The sequence below is a fragment of the Hyalella azteca genome, unplaced genomic scaffold (assembly GCF_000764305.2).
Source record: "Hyalella azteca isolate HAZT.00-mixed unplaced genomic scaffold, Hazt_2.0.2 contig5529, whole genome shotgun sequence".
NCBI lineage: Eukaryota > Metazoa > Arthropoda > Malacostraca > Amphipoda > Hyalellidae > Hyalella > Hyalella azteca.
In genome coordinates, this window is record NW_025935717.1 from 599,849 (window position 1) to 616,238 (window position 16,390).

At 39.6% G+C, this 16,390-nt stretch overlaps 2 protein-coding genes across 4 annotated transcripts; one reads left to right on the top strand and one right to left on the bottom strand.

Moving 5' to 3' along the window:
- Positions 1-798: 798 nt before the first annotated feature.
- LOC108677574 (septin-2) lies at positions 799-11,538 on the top strand. 2 transcript variants are annotated; one of them, XM_047880523.1, is made up of 9 exons: positions 799-819; positions 2,704-2,818; positions 4,507-4,649; positions 5,391-5,584; positions 5,959-6,148; positions 6,684-6,798; positions 7,398-7,525; positions 8,117-8,290; positions 8,979-11,538. In XM_047880523.1, exons 1-9 carry the CDS (start codon positions 814-816, stop codon positions 9,150-9,152), a joined length of 1,239 nt encoding a protein of 412 aa, XP_047736479.1. In that variant the 5' UTR covers positions 799-813; the 3' UTR covers positions 9,153-11,538. The 2 variants fall into 2 exon arrangements, with proteins under 2 accessions (XP_047736479.1, XP_018021300.1); XM_018165811.2 differs by lacking the exon at positions 799-819 and adding an exon at positions 1,138-1,732.
- Positions 11,539-12,376: 838 nt separating this feature from the next.
- LOC108677572 (myosin heavy chain kinase B) lies at positions 12,377-16,333 on the bottom strand. Of its 2 annotated transcripts, none has more exons than XM_018165804.2 (6): positions 15,478-16,333; positions 15,126-15,247; positions 14,312-14,542; positions 13,824-13,959; positions 13,547-13,707; positions 12,377-13,189 (listed from the first exon to the last, which is right to left on the bottom strand). In XM_018165804.2, exons 2-6 carry the CDS (start codon positions 15,243-15,245, stop codon positions 12,962-12,964), a joined length of 876 nt encoding a protein of 291 aa, XP_018021293.1. In that variant the 5' UTR covers positions 15,246-15,247; positions 15,478-16,333; the 3' UTR covers positions 12,377-12,961. The 2 variants fall into 2 exon arrangements, with proteins under 2 accessions (XP_018021293.1, XP_018021295.1); XM_018165806.2 differs by having other exon boundaries at positions 15,126-15,261.
- Between the last annotated feature and the right edge of the window lie 57 nt (positions 16,334-16,390).

Genomic DNA, 16,390 nt, shown 5'->3' on the forward strand with positions numbered 1-16,390 from the left:
TATGCACTAGGAATGTTAGATGATGAAAGCACAGGGCCATTTGAAATTTCATCAAAATAGGTATATATAATATGAATTTGATGATTAATATCAAGACGATTTTCTCTGCATTTATTTCTATGCCTTCCATTGAAATTGGTGTCAGGAGACATCAGGTCAGACTTTAGCATCAGTCAGCCTTCAGCCATGACACTGTTTTTCATATATTCAAAAAGCACAGCCAGCACACCTCCCTTGAGGTCAAAATATGCAAAATATGTTAGATCAATAAGATGGATTTACCCTTAGACATCTTAAAATACCTATCCTATTGTTCTTATCCATAGTGACTAAGATGCATTTAAATTGAAGAGAATTTTCACACATGGTCTTGAAACTGGATTTAAAGTATGGGTGCAATTTTATTGTTTTATTATTATTATTTCATTTAGTTCTATATTTGATTTTTCCTTTGCCAATCCACCTGATCTTATTCTTGTCATTGTCCTCATATCACTCATTCTGTCTCCAAAATTGCTCTAGATATCTTTTTTCGTTGTCAGTCACAGTCACAGATGCTTCCTCAAACAAACCAACCCATTTTACTTTGAGGGCACATTACATACAAGTTTATCTACACTTTCACTGCAGTCTACTCATTGCCTCTTATTATGATAAGTAGGGTATTGAAGACTTTTATCTATTGATAAGTATATAAATGTGAAAATGCGCAATTTTAATATGTGGTAATTTTACTAATTTATACTCCATTAATGCAGCATGACATTTGCACAGAAATTATTTTCAAAATGTGGTCAAGTAAATAGGGTAAAAATGCATGTGAGTTGAATGTTGTATGATTCTATCCTCATTTTATGTTGTATTTTTTATATTACTATGGTATATACATATAGCATAGAAATTGCTACTATTTTCAGTAAAATTAATACTGCCAATTTATTCACATTTTAGAAAATTATACTAGAAACCTATATATGAATAAGAATATATCCACTATATGTGCATTTAATTTTTTTGCTTCACTGTATGTGCACAATAAATTGATTACAACTTATATTCGGCGAGAATGGCACGTTGTCTACAGGATCTATATATGTACGCAACACTCGAGTAGCTCAGTCGGTCTCTTGAAACTATTGAGGAGGGTCGCATACTTCGTTGACGGTCGCTCGCTTAGTGAACTCCAGCTCTTGCTCTGAACAATGCATGCTTAGTAACTAACTTTAAAGTATGCTTTAAAGTTAAGTTACTGAGCTAGTTAAAGTAAAGTACACATGCTTTAAAGTAAGAAATGCTAGTGTAATGGGCTGAAATGCCTGGAAAGCGATATAATGAGTAAAGAAGATTTTTAAACGCAGTCGTATTCGATAAAATACCGCTCGAGAAGGATTACAGGATAATCTGCATTGTCGGTGGAAAATACAAAGAAAATGCTCGTTATTAATCACGGTTGATATTATTCAATTGCAATAATATCGCATCCCTCGTTTTGCTGATCATGTCCGTTGCAAGTGAACAAGATTCCTCGGTTGTGTCTGACGGGTGCCGTCTGCTGGACAATCACCTGTACCAGTTAATTCAGTTCGATAGAGACGATAGCGAGAGAATCGTGCGCGAGAAAAGCAAGCTGGAGGAAAGTGTCGACGGTCAGAGTCTTGCGGCTGGCTGGGCGCGCGAGAACAGTTTCCTGAGACGAGGCATCGCGAACTATACCATCGACGACGCGCTTCAGGTCTGCTGTATTGGGCTTATTTGTGGTGTTTGAGCTTACTTGTGGTGCCTGAGTTTCTTTGTGGTGTTAGGGCTTACTTGTGGTGCCTGGAGTTCTTTGTGGTGTTAGGGCTTACTTGTGCCTGGAGTTCTTTGTGGTGTTAGGGCTTACTTGTGGTGCCTGGAGTTCTTTGTGGTGTTAGGGCTTACTTGTGCCTGGAGTTCTTTGTGGTGTTTGGGCTTACTTGTGGTGCCTGGAGTTCTTTGTGGTGTTAGGGCTTACTTGTGGTGCCTGGAGTTCTTTGTGGTGTTAGGGCTTACTTGTGGTGCCTGGAGTTCTTTGTGGTGTTAGGGCTTAATTGTGGTGCCTTGTTTCACTTGTAATGCATGGGCTTACTTGTGATGATTTGCGAAGTGCGAACAAACATGCACGTCAATCGGAGACTCAAGACGTGTGCGATTCATCCGGTTATCGGATCGTATACTTTCCCTTATGCGACGTGGGCGATCTATCTGGATGTGTAACGTAACTTCCGTTGTGCGACGATAAAGAAATGCTTATCTAGCTGTAGAAGATAAATAATTGCATTTAAATACAAAACCGTATGTTTAGTGTACCCAGCTCTATAATGTGTAGATAAAGCATTCGATTCGGATGTATATTCTGATAATTGATTGTCTCAATAAATTTATGTTATGCACAGTATCGTCACGCTCCTTGTAATTCACGTCAATTTCGAGTGATAATAATATCCACTGCGCAGACATCCTGCTTTGTCTCGCATTGCATGCAGTGAACATCGTCGGTCAACGTGGTTGTGAAAAAAGTGAATGCGTCTCATTAACTATTACATCTCTGGTGCGGGGACGGTGAAAAACTTGGGAGGAAGTGATGCCGCGATATAGATATGGATTACTGTGCACTTTGTGCACTCGCGTGTTGTACTGAGTCGAAAACTTCGGTGTTAATCGCGGTCTTCTCTCTTTATACAGGACGAAAAAATTCGGACGCTCAAACTGGGCGGCCACGTGGGCTTTGACTCCTTGCCCGAGCAGCTGGTCTCTAAAGCGACTCAGAATGGCTTCACCTTCAACATACTCTGTATTGGTGAGCCTTTTTGTTTGTTACTCTTTCATTGTATGCCTTTTTAGCGCATTTTCTCATTTATGAAAAAAATGCACTATTGTGCTCGCCATGTCCGTCTGTCTGTCTGTCCGTCCGTCCGTCCGTCCGTGACCTCAAGTTTTCGTCGACGAGAAAATGCGCTCTCTGTCACTCGCTGCAGTGAGTACTGAGTTATATTTTTTTGTTATTGTAACTCATTATAATTCGATTTTTATTTATAAGTTTCACTGGTTTTCATTAAATACTGGAGAATATATTGTTTTATTTTTGGTACTAATGTGTTGATGCGTGGATTTTTTCCTTGAATTTTCAGTGTTTGAAAAAGAAAATGAATTAAAGTAACTTCGCTGCAGCAGAATTATGCATTCGCGTGCAGAGCCTCAAAATTATGTTCGCAGTCGCTTCAAGCTGTATGTTTAAGGCATTAAAAATTCCCTGGGCCAATACTTACATTCAAATCTTTGTTAATTTTATTTTTTCCTCTTTCTTAAATTGATCGTTTGACTGTAAAGGTATACGTATTTATTAACTTATTACAGAACTGAGTTATTCCATTTTGAGGTTCAGATGTTCTTCTTGCGTATCATATCTCCTTGAAACTGTTCATGAAACGGTTTATTTTTTTAACTAAATTGTAATTTTTGATGTTTGCTCCTTCTGCATCCGTCGTCCTAATTGATCTCATATCGTTATCACTTCAATATTAGAAACACAAGAAGAAAGTGTGAGTAGTTGCGTGATGCGCGGAATCATGTCTCGCCCCTAGTTAGTTATCATTTAATTATGTTGCGACGACACGCAGTGATCGCTCTCTCTAAGCAAGTGGTGCAAGTGTTTCAGCAGTGTTCAGCTGTACCATGTATTGTTATTGTTTATTCAGCCTTCTTCCTCGTCTGGCTTTCAGAAACATTTTTTTTTTTGTCGCCCCGTTTGCTTATGTAGGCAACCCACTGTTCCATTATTTTGAAGGTGAGTAATTGATTTGCGCTGATGGGACTTGGCTGTCACCTTATCCTGATACATCTTGATTTTGATACATTTCAGATTCTCAGTGTTGTATATTATTAATATTTTTAATTATGAATACATTGCCATTCGGTAAAAATTTACGAATAACGTTTATTTTTGATTTTCAATTTCTTGTTATAAATTTCGTTCTGTCGTAAATAACTGATCATTTGATAATTGAAATCAGGATATAGAAAACATTTCTAGAATTCAATGGACAGGACGAAATAAATTCCAGTCTGTGCTGCTTCTGTGTTAGAATTGCCATTAGTGTGCAAATTTAATCCTACCCACTGACGATCTATTCATTTGGTCGAGTTTCGTGCCACGTAGCGCGATTGTGAATAATTGTAATTGCAGTTAACTGATACCGATTTTTATGTATAACGGATCATAGTTTTTTTAAGAATTGCCATGAATATAATATTTACGAACACAGTGTGTAGCGAAAAAAAAATTTTCGCGTTTCCATGCGCGGCAAAAAATTCTTCTAAATATATTTGTGCCTCGCAGTCGCTACTATTCGGCGATCGCAACTCGTTTACGCCGACTGATCGAAATTTGTAATTCATGTTGTGATCGGAGCACTGTAAGCACTTATGTTGTGTTACGTTTTACGGAAACATGTTTTCGGTGTTACGAATGCATTTATGTTGTGTTAGGCGAGACGGGCATGGGCAAGTCTACTCTCATGGACACGCTCTTCAACACGAGCTTCGAGTCCACACCGGCGACGCACAGCCTGCCCGCTGTCAAGCTCAAGTCTCACACTTACGAGCTGCAGGAGTCCAACGTCCGTCTTAAGGTATTCATTGTCCACGTGTAAAGCGCACTCACAGAAAATAATACTTGGTCCAAGTAGGTATGCACTTTTTGCCCTTGTGTGGGTTTTCCTGACTTTGATTTGCCCTGCACACAAGCGTATCCGTGCAACGCGCAGAAAGTGTCATTGTTTGGACAATGAAGCATATTCATTATTTTGAGTGCAGCCTCATGGTCACTAATTTTGGTACTTACAAACTAAATGGTTTCATTCGAGATCTGCCAAGGAGGTTTGCTTAAATTTTCGATCATATTTGCTGGGTACTTTAGTTTGGCTTCCAAGTGCTGTAAGAAAAAATTGATGATAGGCTGCAGTATTTAGTTCAATATGACCTGACTGATGGTTTGTTTTGAAAGACAATAGAGTTGAGTGCGCGCTGAATCTGCACGGTCGACTGAGATGACAGAAGATTCTTCCGATTTTCAAGACTATAAAAACATCTACCTCCGAGCTTAGTCTTTTAAACCTTGAGCATTACTTAAAATCCTTGCTAGAATTTTTAATACGTCGCTGTGTTGAGCGAGTTCGGCCCGGGTGTAGGTGTGGTATTACGATAAACCAATGAACCAAAGCATTCGTAGTGTCATGGCTTCATAGACATTTCTATAGAACTACACTCTATGCATATTTATCATAAAATTTCGTCAATAATGTTTTCTGTTAATTTTTATGCTATGATTTGAAGTGGTCATCTGATTAGTCAACGCATGCTCCCCGTTTCAGCTGACCATCGTAGATACAGTTGGCTACGGTGACCAAGTGAACAAGGCAGACAGCTTCACTGCTATCGTCGACTACATTGACAAGCAGTTCGACGACTACCTTCAGGAGGAGCTCAAGATCAGACGCTCCCTCAACACCGCGCACGACTCCAGGATACACGCGTGTCTTTATTTCATCTGCCCCACTGGACACGGGTTAGCTCTCTTCTGTCATGTATTGTTTCATGTATTATTAATCGAGTTTAGTAATCTCTTTTGTTGTTACGCAGAATGCAAGTTGTTTGTTGTAAAAATTGGTTTGTTGAGCTATCACGAACAAAATGAAATTCATGTCTGATGGTGTTACTGCATGTTTCTTGGCGTTATAAACTTGAAAATAGTGTAAAATTAGTTAATGAGAATGGGTGGTTAATATAAAGGTAATTGTGTTTAATTCTTATCTGGAGGTATTTTCGTTATTGCATTGCCTGGGGTCTTATGCACATTTACCCTGCATGCAAAATGAATGAACTTGAATTTTTCGCACCTCGTTCAATTTTCTGATCAGCTTCTTCTGCTTTCGATGACAGTCTGAAGAGCATTGATTTGGTGTGCATGAAGAAGCTGGACTCTAAGGTCAACATCATCCCGATCATTGCGAAGGCTGACACGGTCTCCAAGGTGGAGCTATCGCGCTTCAAGGCTCGCATCACACAGGAGATCAAGAGTAATGGCATCCATCTCTACCAGTTCCCCATTGACGACGAAACAATTGCCAAGGTGAGTTGACAGTAACATTAGCCTTGTTTGTTTTTTCCTCTTTGCGCGGTCTATTTTGTTCCGCTCAGTCTGAATGGCATTCCCACTAGGCATCTAGCGTCGATTTAACACCTTTTCACTGAAGTCAACGTTGTATCAGCGTCATATGACTGGGAAGTTGTTAGACTTGGACATTAAGTAGCCACCTACGTGACCTTTACCACAGCTGCTGTTTGAATGTTGTGCAGGCATGTGTGTTTGAAAAACGATATAGGTTATGTTAGTGTCTTGACTCTTGAGTAATGGTGTTTGTCGTAATGATTCTGATTACTTCATCGTGTATCTTAAGAATTCACTTTGGATTTAATCAAAGAAAACCAGAATTAAAGAACCAAATAAGAATTAGAAAATTGTTGAACTTTCAATAAAAGTGAGAGTGAGAGATGAAAACTGTGGTCAATTGCCAAGTAAAAAAATCAAATCAAATTTATTGTCCAGTGGAAGATTATAGTAAAGTTAGTGTGCTTTTCACGCTAATGAAAGCTTCTCGTTCCAGACGAACTCTGAGATGAACGCCCAGATGCCGTTCGCGGTGGTGGGCAGCACCGACTTCGTGCGCGTGGGCAACAAGATGGTCAGGGCACGCCAGTACCCTTGGGGCACCGTGCAGGGTACGTAACCTCGACGCTTGACGTGCGTAAATATTTTATTAGATCAAACATCTATGATGTTTGTCTTCTTAGTATGATTCACTTCCTCTGATCAGCTGCATGCAATCAGCACTTATCACTGAATTTTCAGTGATAAATGATTCAGCATCTGGATGCTTGTTAATTAATTATTTAAAGAAATATACAAGTTTTGTCCAGCTTGAAACTTGGTCATGACTCCATTAAATCTCTTGTGGTGTTTACGTTGACGAAAGAATTGACGGTTGACAAGGAGTCCTTGATAACTCTCACAGGTCTCCGTCATTCGCTATCAATGCGTCTACACAGTCGATATCGAGATCGATGCACAAAAAATGTCGCACTACAGTTTTAATTTTTGTTTGTTTGAGTCGCTTTCCAGTTATTAATTGTGCGTTTTAAGGACATATTTAGATCGAAAACAATGTATAGGGATGCATAGTAACAATCACACCGTAAACTCGTGGAAGAACGCCTCAAAACTTTTTTCCTGATTAAATTAATCAAACATGATTTACCCGTTCAAGCTCCGTGCGTCTTGAACCCGTGACGATGAGGGCTAAATATTTTATGACCAACAGTGGAGAGTGAGAGTCACTGCGACTTCACGAAGCTGCGTGAGATGCTAATCCGCACGAACATGGAAGACATGAGGGAAGTGACGCACTCCTGCCACTACGAGCTTTACAGAAAGAGGATGTTGGAGCAGGTCAGTTGGCGTAACCGGTTTTGCATCTGTGCTCTTTGCGACTTATTTACTCGGTCTGTTGAACGAAATTGGTCCTGTGGCTAAAACTGGAGTAGAACAACCTGCCTTGCACGTGAATGACAGTTCATAAAAAGTTTCTTGTAGCGTATGTTAAATAAAGATGGCTTGACAACTACGCTACCAAATAGCGTAGCTGCATTGCAGTGTCAGATCTCATTGATCGAGTGGAATGTTAGGCTTTTGCCATTTTACCATTTCAGACGCGTCAGGCGTATGGTAAGGTTGAACTATTGACACATGTTATATACTGGCCTGTAAATTGTTGGTCTATTTCAAATGTTGCTCTATTTCATTGCTTGGAAATACTCAAATTCTTCTTTGTTTACGCGTTAAATATTGTTTTTTTTTTTCTACATCTATGTTCTTCAATATTCTTTTGGACCTGTGTATTGGCTCTGATGAAACAAGAGCGATTAGTTGGGCTTATTATTTAAAGTAATAATACTCCGGTCGAATGTGCACATTTATTTGTTCATTGCTGTGACGCTGTGTAGATTTGTTCAATTCTGTAACGCGTTGCCATGTCTCCAGATGGGCTTCAGCGACGTCGGCGAGAACAACCAGCCCAAGAGCTTCCAGGAGACGTTCGAACAGAAGCGAGAAGAACATCGCGCTGAGCTCCAGAAGAAAGAAGACGACATGCGCCAGAGCTTTGTGCTCAGAGTCAAGGAGAAGGAGACCGAGCTCAAGGAAGTCGAAAAAGAGGTGAGGCTTTTCACCAGAGAAGGCATTTGCAAAGTGAACTATAGTGCACTTTGTTTCAGTTCCATTACTTTGAAGGATTTTTTTGCGTGAAAGAATTTTGTTTAGTTTCGAAACAATTAATAGCTTTTCATGAAGTTGTGTCCTTATTTTCCTTTTCATGGGCGTCTTTGTGTTCACTCTTCAATTTTCAAATTTTTCAAATTATTGCGTATATGTGAAAGCTCAATACTTTATTAACGGAACTTTCTGACATGCTAACAAAAGGGCTCCTGATGGTAGAAAATAACATTTGTGTTATGCAGCAGATTATGATGTTCATACAAGTTGAGTTTATTTCAATAATTTGTTGGCTGGTGCTGGCTGAACGTGATTCTCTTGACTCATCCTCTCCTTATAATGAGGAGCTGACACCTAAACACCATCGACTTCACTCGTTCATTATTAATGAAATCTACTTTGTTTCATTTTAGACTTGTATCTTTAGAGTAATTTTACGTGCCTTGACAGTTTTTTTTGATATTCAAGAGTTGTCCTGGGAGAGGTTTTTGGAAATAGCTATTTCTAACGATCGTTTCAATGATCATCTGGTCAATAAGTTCTAAAACCCGATCGTGTTGAACACGAGAAGGCAGAAATTGCTATTATACACTCCAAGTAAAGGGGACATAAACGTGCATGTTTTGTGCAGCTGTACACGAAATACGACCAGCTGAAGCGTGAGCACGCCGAGGAGAAGAAGCGCTACGAAATGCTCAAGAATCGCCTTGAAGAGGAACGAAGTGAGTTCACCAAGCGTCGCGCCCAACTCGTCACCAACGCCCACCACCACACCCTCACGCTGGGCAAGAGTAAGAAGAAGTGAGGCATCGCTTCCCCTATTCTGGGGCTACGGGGGCAACAACGTCACGAGATGGGAACGATGCAAAATTCCAGTGCACTTCTGCATTGTTATGACACAACGGTTACAAACCCAGAGGCTAGGTTGAACCATACAGGTGCAACCGTAAATTCAGCTGATGTATCAGGGCAACTTGGAAATTCAGCTAAAGGTTCACAAGAGTTTATTGGTGGGAGCAGCGATGTGACACTTCAGATAATGTCTGGAAGTAATAACGATGTTTGTGATGGCGAGTACAGTGACGTTAGTGATGTTGACAGCGGGCTGGTTGATGGCGGCAGTCCACTTTTAGGATTCGAAAAGAAGTGTGCGCCTCGCGAGCATTTCGATGAGGCGCTCAACAACAACGAAAACGTGTGGGTGAAGCAGGACCAAATTTTCCGACCCGTAAGTGTGGGCTGTGCACTCAACACGGAAGAGCTCGGCTCCCTCATTAATCAAAAGAAAGAGAAAAAGAAGAAAAGTTGCTTGAAAGTCCCTCGCACGAAGTGGGAAAGTGTCAAAGAGGGTAAAAAAGATGGCTTCCATATTTGTGGGTTTTTCAAGTTCAGTTATTAGGGAATTTTGTGAACACGGAATTTGTAATTAGCTATGCAAGAATTGAGACTGGGCTAGCGAATGACGTGTGTTCACGGCACAAAAGATGGCAACGCTAATTTTTTTAAAATGCTTAATTGTTCAATATTCTTGACACTCTTGTGTAAATTTATTGCTTTCCTGTTTCATCAGTAACATAATGCATGCATTTCAGCAGCAGTGATCACTTGCTTTGTGATAAGACTAATATGAATTTATCGTAATTGCTCTGCCTGCGCCATGCCATATCCTTTCATTCTGAGGTGTGCCCTTGTAGTACTTTCTCTCAAGTCTCAAGCTTGCCAAGGTTTAGATCATAAACGTTATCCTAGCGTAGGTTATCCAGGCAAACTTTTTTTTTTAACGTGATGTTGGATAGAGTTCTCGAATTGTTGACTCTCACTTCTAACTAACATCTTAGAACGAGTTGAGATAGTCGTAAGAATTTGTTGTACCGCAACCTCAGTTATTGTGCTGGTAGCTCGTAGCTTACCGTGGGATTGCAAATGTGCATCCGAGTTTTGTTTGTGCTTTGCATGTGAATCTCTGCTGGCTTCTGTCTGTACTCTTAGTTTATGTTAGTGTTGTTGAAATTTTATTTTGTAGGAATTACAGTCTTCTCCGCTGCCAAGGTGCATACTTCTTTCACAACCGTATTTTCGATGATAGTTATTTGTCGTTCACACTTTTATTATCGTAAACATGTCAGATACACTTCTGGATGAAGTACTGTTGATGATTTGTAATTTCCAAAAGTTAATGTAATGTAAATCTAAAAGTTGAAAATTTTCATGTCGGAAGTAAGCCTGTCAAATTTCTTAGTTTGAACAGAGTTGTCAAGTTGCACTTTATGATCTTGTAAATGTTGCCGTCTCACTTCAGAAGACACATCGTATCAATTCAATTCAATGAATCAATTAATTGAGTAATTTAAGGATCCCTTGACTTCATGATGGCGTCTAAGATTCAGAGCTAAATTTAAGTTTGCCTTTTGTTCTGTTCAGGGCCATTTTAGTGCTAACATCAACAAATTGTGTGAACAGATGCTCACTTTGCATGCAAGTCGGTTAAAAGCTAGTCAAGGCTGATTATCACTTACATTATTCCTTGAAGGAATATTTGCATAAAAACTTCCCTGAAACATAGTATGAATATTTGGCGCTTGTTCCAAAAGAATATTTCAGTATTAGTAGTGAAATACTTCAGACGGCTTGAATTAGTCCCAGAATTTTGATGAATTTCACTGCTGTTAGGGGACTAGTTGAGAATTTCGTCAGTTACTTTTTCCAACACATCTTCCGATCAAAGTATTTTAAAAATAACTTCTCTTCTGCTATCAATATTTTTACGTTGATTCGATACTCTACCCAGGCGTCTCCTCCATGGGTTTTGCTATTCACCTAATTTTCTCATTCTTATTCTGTTGTTATTATATAAGTAATGACAAAATACTATACAATCAATTCCTGTAATTGTTTTGGAATACAGTTCACGCGATTAATTTCTTTGTCGCCTCTTGAGATTGCTGTCAACGCAGGTTACATTGTGTCTACCATCACCATTAGTCTATCTTCAGAGAGTAGTAACAAACGAGATAGTAAGTTTTATTGGAGAAAGTCTCCATTCTTTGATAGGTCAGCCATTGAGCACCAAAGATCATTTTTACTGAACTAATCACCGCTTAACTAACACTCGTTTTAGGTTGTATTTAAGGTATTTTTATATTATATTCCATTACGAATATTCAAGAGTTCTCAGTACATTATGGCTTCTTGACTATTTCTCCTTTTCCTCTATTGTTTATTCTCATTGTAATGAAGCACACAGTTTTTTATCAGGGTACAGCGTGCTGCCGTAGTCACGTGAACTCTTTCGTTGGTTGAGTGCGTGTAGAGTTATCCTCAGGGGTTTTAGTTTAACTGAGTAAATTTGAATACTCAAATTAAATTATTAAATGACATGATCAAAATTATGGCCTTGGTCTTTTTGTGTAATTTAAATGGTAAATATTAAAGTTATTTTTGTAGACATGTGATGCGCTTGCCTTATTACTCGCATTTGTGCTTTGAATTTTTTCATAATACCGAAGTGCAAACCTTGAGTGGGATTATCCCTTGATAATTTCTTAAAACGTGGTCTTCAACTCGTGGAAAACTTATGTTGATAGATAACCAGTGCCAGCACCTGCATATATTTCATCGTTGTATCTTATATGTTGGAAGTTATAAGGATTATTCAGCGCTTTAAACTCGTAAAACATTGGGGGAATTGCGAATTTACGGAATCACTGACTTTTAAAGCAAATAATTAGATCATACTCGCAGTCTTGATACGAAAGTTCTTCTAAGTTCGTCATTCGAGAGTAGGTAATATAGCTCACGGTTTTAGCTGTATTAATGATCGTATAATTGTAGGCCTGAATTGGATTCGTAACGTGAACTTGTTGAATTATGATTTTTTTTTTGCGGGAGTTAAGTCGCGGAACATTTCGTCCTTTTGCCCTGCTGCTCTCGCTTTACTGTCACAGTAGATACGTTGATGCAGAATAAACCCGAGGAATCAAAATATACAAATTATATTCGGAGAATATATATATTATGCTATCTAATAATTAAAATTTATTGCTGTCGAATTTTCAGCATCGAACTAAATTTTATAAATCAAAGACGTTGGATTTAAAATTAAGGCTTTCAGCACAAGTTCATCTGAACTCCACAGAAGCCAGGGACGGCCAACTATCTGTAGACTATAGCATCAGCTGAACTAGTCATGTTCCATTGACTTGTCTCTTATAAGAGATTTGTATATAATAGAATCATTTGTAACCTAATAGCAACTAAACGGTTGAAAGTTTGGTTTCTGCAAAAAATGTAAAAGTTGGGCAGCCTCAGTTTCTTATACAACCACAAAAATATCTAAAGACTCGCTTCTTTTTTTTTTTTGTCGAAGTGTCACTTTGCTTAGGAAATATTTTTTACCATAATTCAAGCCATATAATCTTAGTTTATGTAACTCAGATATTGACATTAATCAAAAGCGATGCCTTTCTACTCCTTTGTTCACAATCAACCCTATTTTGATATTTATCACTATTATCACTAACCTAACATGTTAGTAGTAACCATCCAAATATTAGCTCATATTTTGTAAGTAGTACTCCGATAATTCATCCGAGTGTGGTAATCATCGATGTCTGCTCATGCAGCAACAAGTTTGGCCAAGTAGCCATCGGGTCCACCGATGTACACAGCGCCATCATCTGCCACAGCCAGACAGGACGGAGTTACGCTGGCATCGTACGTCGCCAGGAGTTTACCCTCTGGCAGCTCCCACAGATTGACTTTGTTGTCGTACCCGCTGCTTGCAATCCTCTCGCTGCCGCTCACTGTGTTCCCGCCAAGACAAGTGATGATCATTGAATGACCCTGCCCATGTATGAGAACTTGTAAATTGAGGTACAATTTCTTATAATTTTTGTTCTAAGTGGTCATTTACGAAGAACAAAGTATCTTTATCAACAGCTGACTCGCTCATTCTACCGTCGCACTCAGTTACGAAATATTTTTATTATGGTCATGTCTAATAAGGCGCCCATTTTATATCGTGGTGAAGATATCATTTATAGGTAGGATTGTTGGTCACGATACTATATGGTGCCCATTATTAGTATAACTATTAACTTCAGCTACGTACGTAGAGATTGCATAGCCACTTATTTTTTTCCTAAAAAGTTTCAGCGAAGACAAGCCATCGAATGTCTCGCGTGGGAAGTCGAATCTCACCCTCAAGTCTGTGATCTTCGGGAAGTCGTTAGGCAGGTTCTTGTGAAGATGCAGACCGTAGCCGGCCCCAAACTCGCTGTAGACGAGGTGCTCCTTGCTCAGGTAGATAGGCGCTCGGCCTTGCAATGATTTCACCACCGTGTGCTGGTTCGTCTCGCCTCCTGAGATATGGCGTACCTTCAGCGCCATGAAACTTATTACACATTATTATTTTCTCTCTTACATACGTCAAAGCATATTTATCGTGATGTTCCAAATAGCATTTGTAAGAACTCACTTTTGACTTCAGTGACAGAAAGCCCTCTGTCTCTGACGGTAAAGAAGAATCTATCGTAGGCTGCCATGTCCCACACTTCCTCGACGACCTCGTACCTGTTCTCTGAGGCCAGACTGTCGCCGTTCCATATGATAACCTGCACAACGTACATATGATGTAGTATATCATATATAAAACACACGTATGATGACATGCACAACGTAAATTTCATGCCCCGCGCAATGTACACAGACCTGAAAAAAGTTTACATGATGCCCCACATAACGAAAATACTATGACTTGCACAGTACAATGAGTACATCATCTAGGGCTGCAATTTCAACGGCACGACTTCATTTTCGGGATTTCGTTTCGTATTTAAATATGTGCTCTGTATCTAGACGATTGATTTTCACTGAGTACGCCTTTTGCTCAAATTGATATTTCTGCAATTTAGTTATATTAATAGGCAATTAATGTCCGTTTTTGAGCAATTGCGGATCACTCACGTCGCCCTTTTCGTCGCCCGAGAGGAGACGGTCTCCGTTAGTAGCAAGCCTCCTGACGGGTTCCTGGTGCCCAGTGAGGGTCGTCACCAGCTCGAAGGTGCCCAACTTCCAGACTTTGATGGTGGCGTCAATAGAGGCTGTGAAGAGTCTGTCCTTCAGTACCAGCAGGTGGTACACGGCGTAGTCGTGAGCCTGAAACTCAGTCTCCAACTTCAAGTCTTTATTCCACACCTGAAATGGTATAGAAATCATTACTAACGTCCTTTACGTGCAACGATATTTAAATTTTGTTTCGCCCCCTTCTTTTTCAATCGCACTTCACAATTTTGATGATCCAAGTTAAAAATTGTTATTAATAATGGAATCCGTCATCCTCATTCCCGTTCAAAATCCAGCGCGACATCAGCCATCGTAAGGCGAGGTAAGCGATGATGTGCGCGGAGAGGATGTCGGGCAGTGTACCATGGAACACGTTGGTTCCATAATTCTGTTTTCGTGGATCCTACACGAGTTTTGAGGAGTTGAGTTAAACTTTATATAAAGTCAATTATCATGAAGGTGGTTTTTGACGATGTGTTTACCGTATAATTAACGATGCATGTTTCGAGGACAGTTTGACAGCTCCGAAGCTAACATAGGTTAAATAAACTTTGTAGCTACATGGATGAATCACATTCAAATTAATGATACTAGTAGACATAAAATATGAGTTTAGGCTAAATTGGTTCCAGCTGTAAAAAAAATTATCTAATTTATTGCCTTAATTTTATATTAAACTCGAAGTGAGTTAATTACGTTACGTTATTAAGCTCACCTTGACCTTGCCGTCATCAGCTGCCGTATAGATGCGCCCGCCATGCAGCACGACGCTCTCCATGTCAGCCCCGTGGCGACTCTCCACGTCTGCCTCGCACGCCAGCGTCAGCGACACCATTTCTGCATGGAACGGCCTTCTAACTCGTTAGTCTTCAGTAGCATGTTACAGTGTCTTACTTTATAACTTTTAACACTACACCTCACTGCAATGAACTAAATATTGTTACTTGCCAGCAAACACACTAGCTCTAGTCAACAATTTTGCATTGGTTTTCATTCCAAAAGTATTTCATAAAGGTAATACTTTCTTCACTCAATCATTGGCGAAGCTTCAACTGCAGTTGACTCACCTCTTGAAAATTGAAGCTTGTCTCCCGTACGCACACGTTGCCGGCTTGAATGTAACTGAGCAATTTTTTGGCACGTGCAGACCAGCGGCGAATATTCTCGCCTGCACTTCAGAATGACTGGTGGAGAACGTTCAAGAACTTACGAGGAAAGAAACTCGAACGCCTCAAACTTGTTCGAAGATTAGTCTTAGGTTCTGTTTTTGATGTACACTTACGGATGTGATCCTATGCGCTTTCGGGCTTAACTTGTAACAAAATTTTTTTTATATCTATTTTCATTAATTTTTGTGAGCTTAGCATAAGCACAGACGTATTGCTCGGTAAATTAGCTTTCAGCAAATTCTTTTAATTCAGGCCCTCAAAACAGCAGAAGAAAACGACCGTAAAATCAGCACTAAAAATAGAGCAGGTATCGCCTTTATTATAACAGCGGCTGCGATGCTATTTTGAGGACAGATTGCCACCCCACGCACCGGCCAAGAATAGAAATAAACGCGACGTGTGTACGGCAGTCGTTCCTGTACGCAAGCGCAAGATGTTGACGACCAATTTGTCGGTGAGAAATATATACGTAGTCTTGAAAGGTGTGGATCCCTGCCGCACTAGCAGCAAATGGTATCGCGAAAATAAACTGATCTTTCAATTCTTCCAAAAAAAATGGAGTTTGAATAGTTGTTGGCAGAACCAGGACATTTTCGTGTAATACATCTCGAATTAACCTCGTTTTTTTTTTCGATGTTAAAATTGAACTGCCAGTAGAAACATTTCCGCCGTCATTTGAATTAATTATTTAAATATTTAATTTAATCAACAAAGTTGAAATATCAGAAACTATGTCGTGGATCAAGCAAGCTCCACATGAAGAAATATATCTTGCGAGTCATAATTAATATCAGTGGACAATTATTCGACA

Excerpts from the sequence above, each read along its gene's own strand:
- LOC108677572 (XM_018165804.2), bottom strand. The coding sequence starts at position 15,245 with ATGGTGTCGCTGACGCTGGCGTGCGAGGCAGACGTGGAGAGTCGCCAC. Across the intron at positions 13,960-14,311 it reads CGGGCGACGAAAAGGGCGAC|GTTATCATATGGAACGGCGA; the intron begins GTGAGTGATCCG and ends TACGTTGTGCAG. Across the intron at positions 13,708-13,823 it reads TTCTGTCACTGAAGTCAAAA|GAGGCGAGACGAACCAGCAC; the intron begins GTGAGTTCTTAC and ends GCCATATCTCAG.
- LOC108677574 (XM_018165811.2), top strand. The coding sequence starts at position 1,499 with ATGTCCGTTGCAAGTGAACAAGATTCCTCGGTTGTGTCTGACGGGTGC. Across the intron at positions 1,733-2,703 it reads CCATCGACGACGCGCTTCAG|GACGAAAAAATTCGGACGCT; the intron begins GTCTGCTGTATT and ends CTCTTTATACAG. Across the intron at positions 6,149-6,683 it reads ACGACGAAACAATTGCCAAG|ACGAACTCTGAGATGAACGC; the intron begins GTGAGTTGACAG and ends TTCTCGTTCCAG.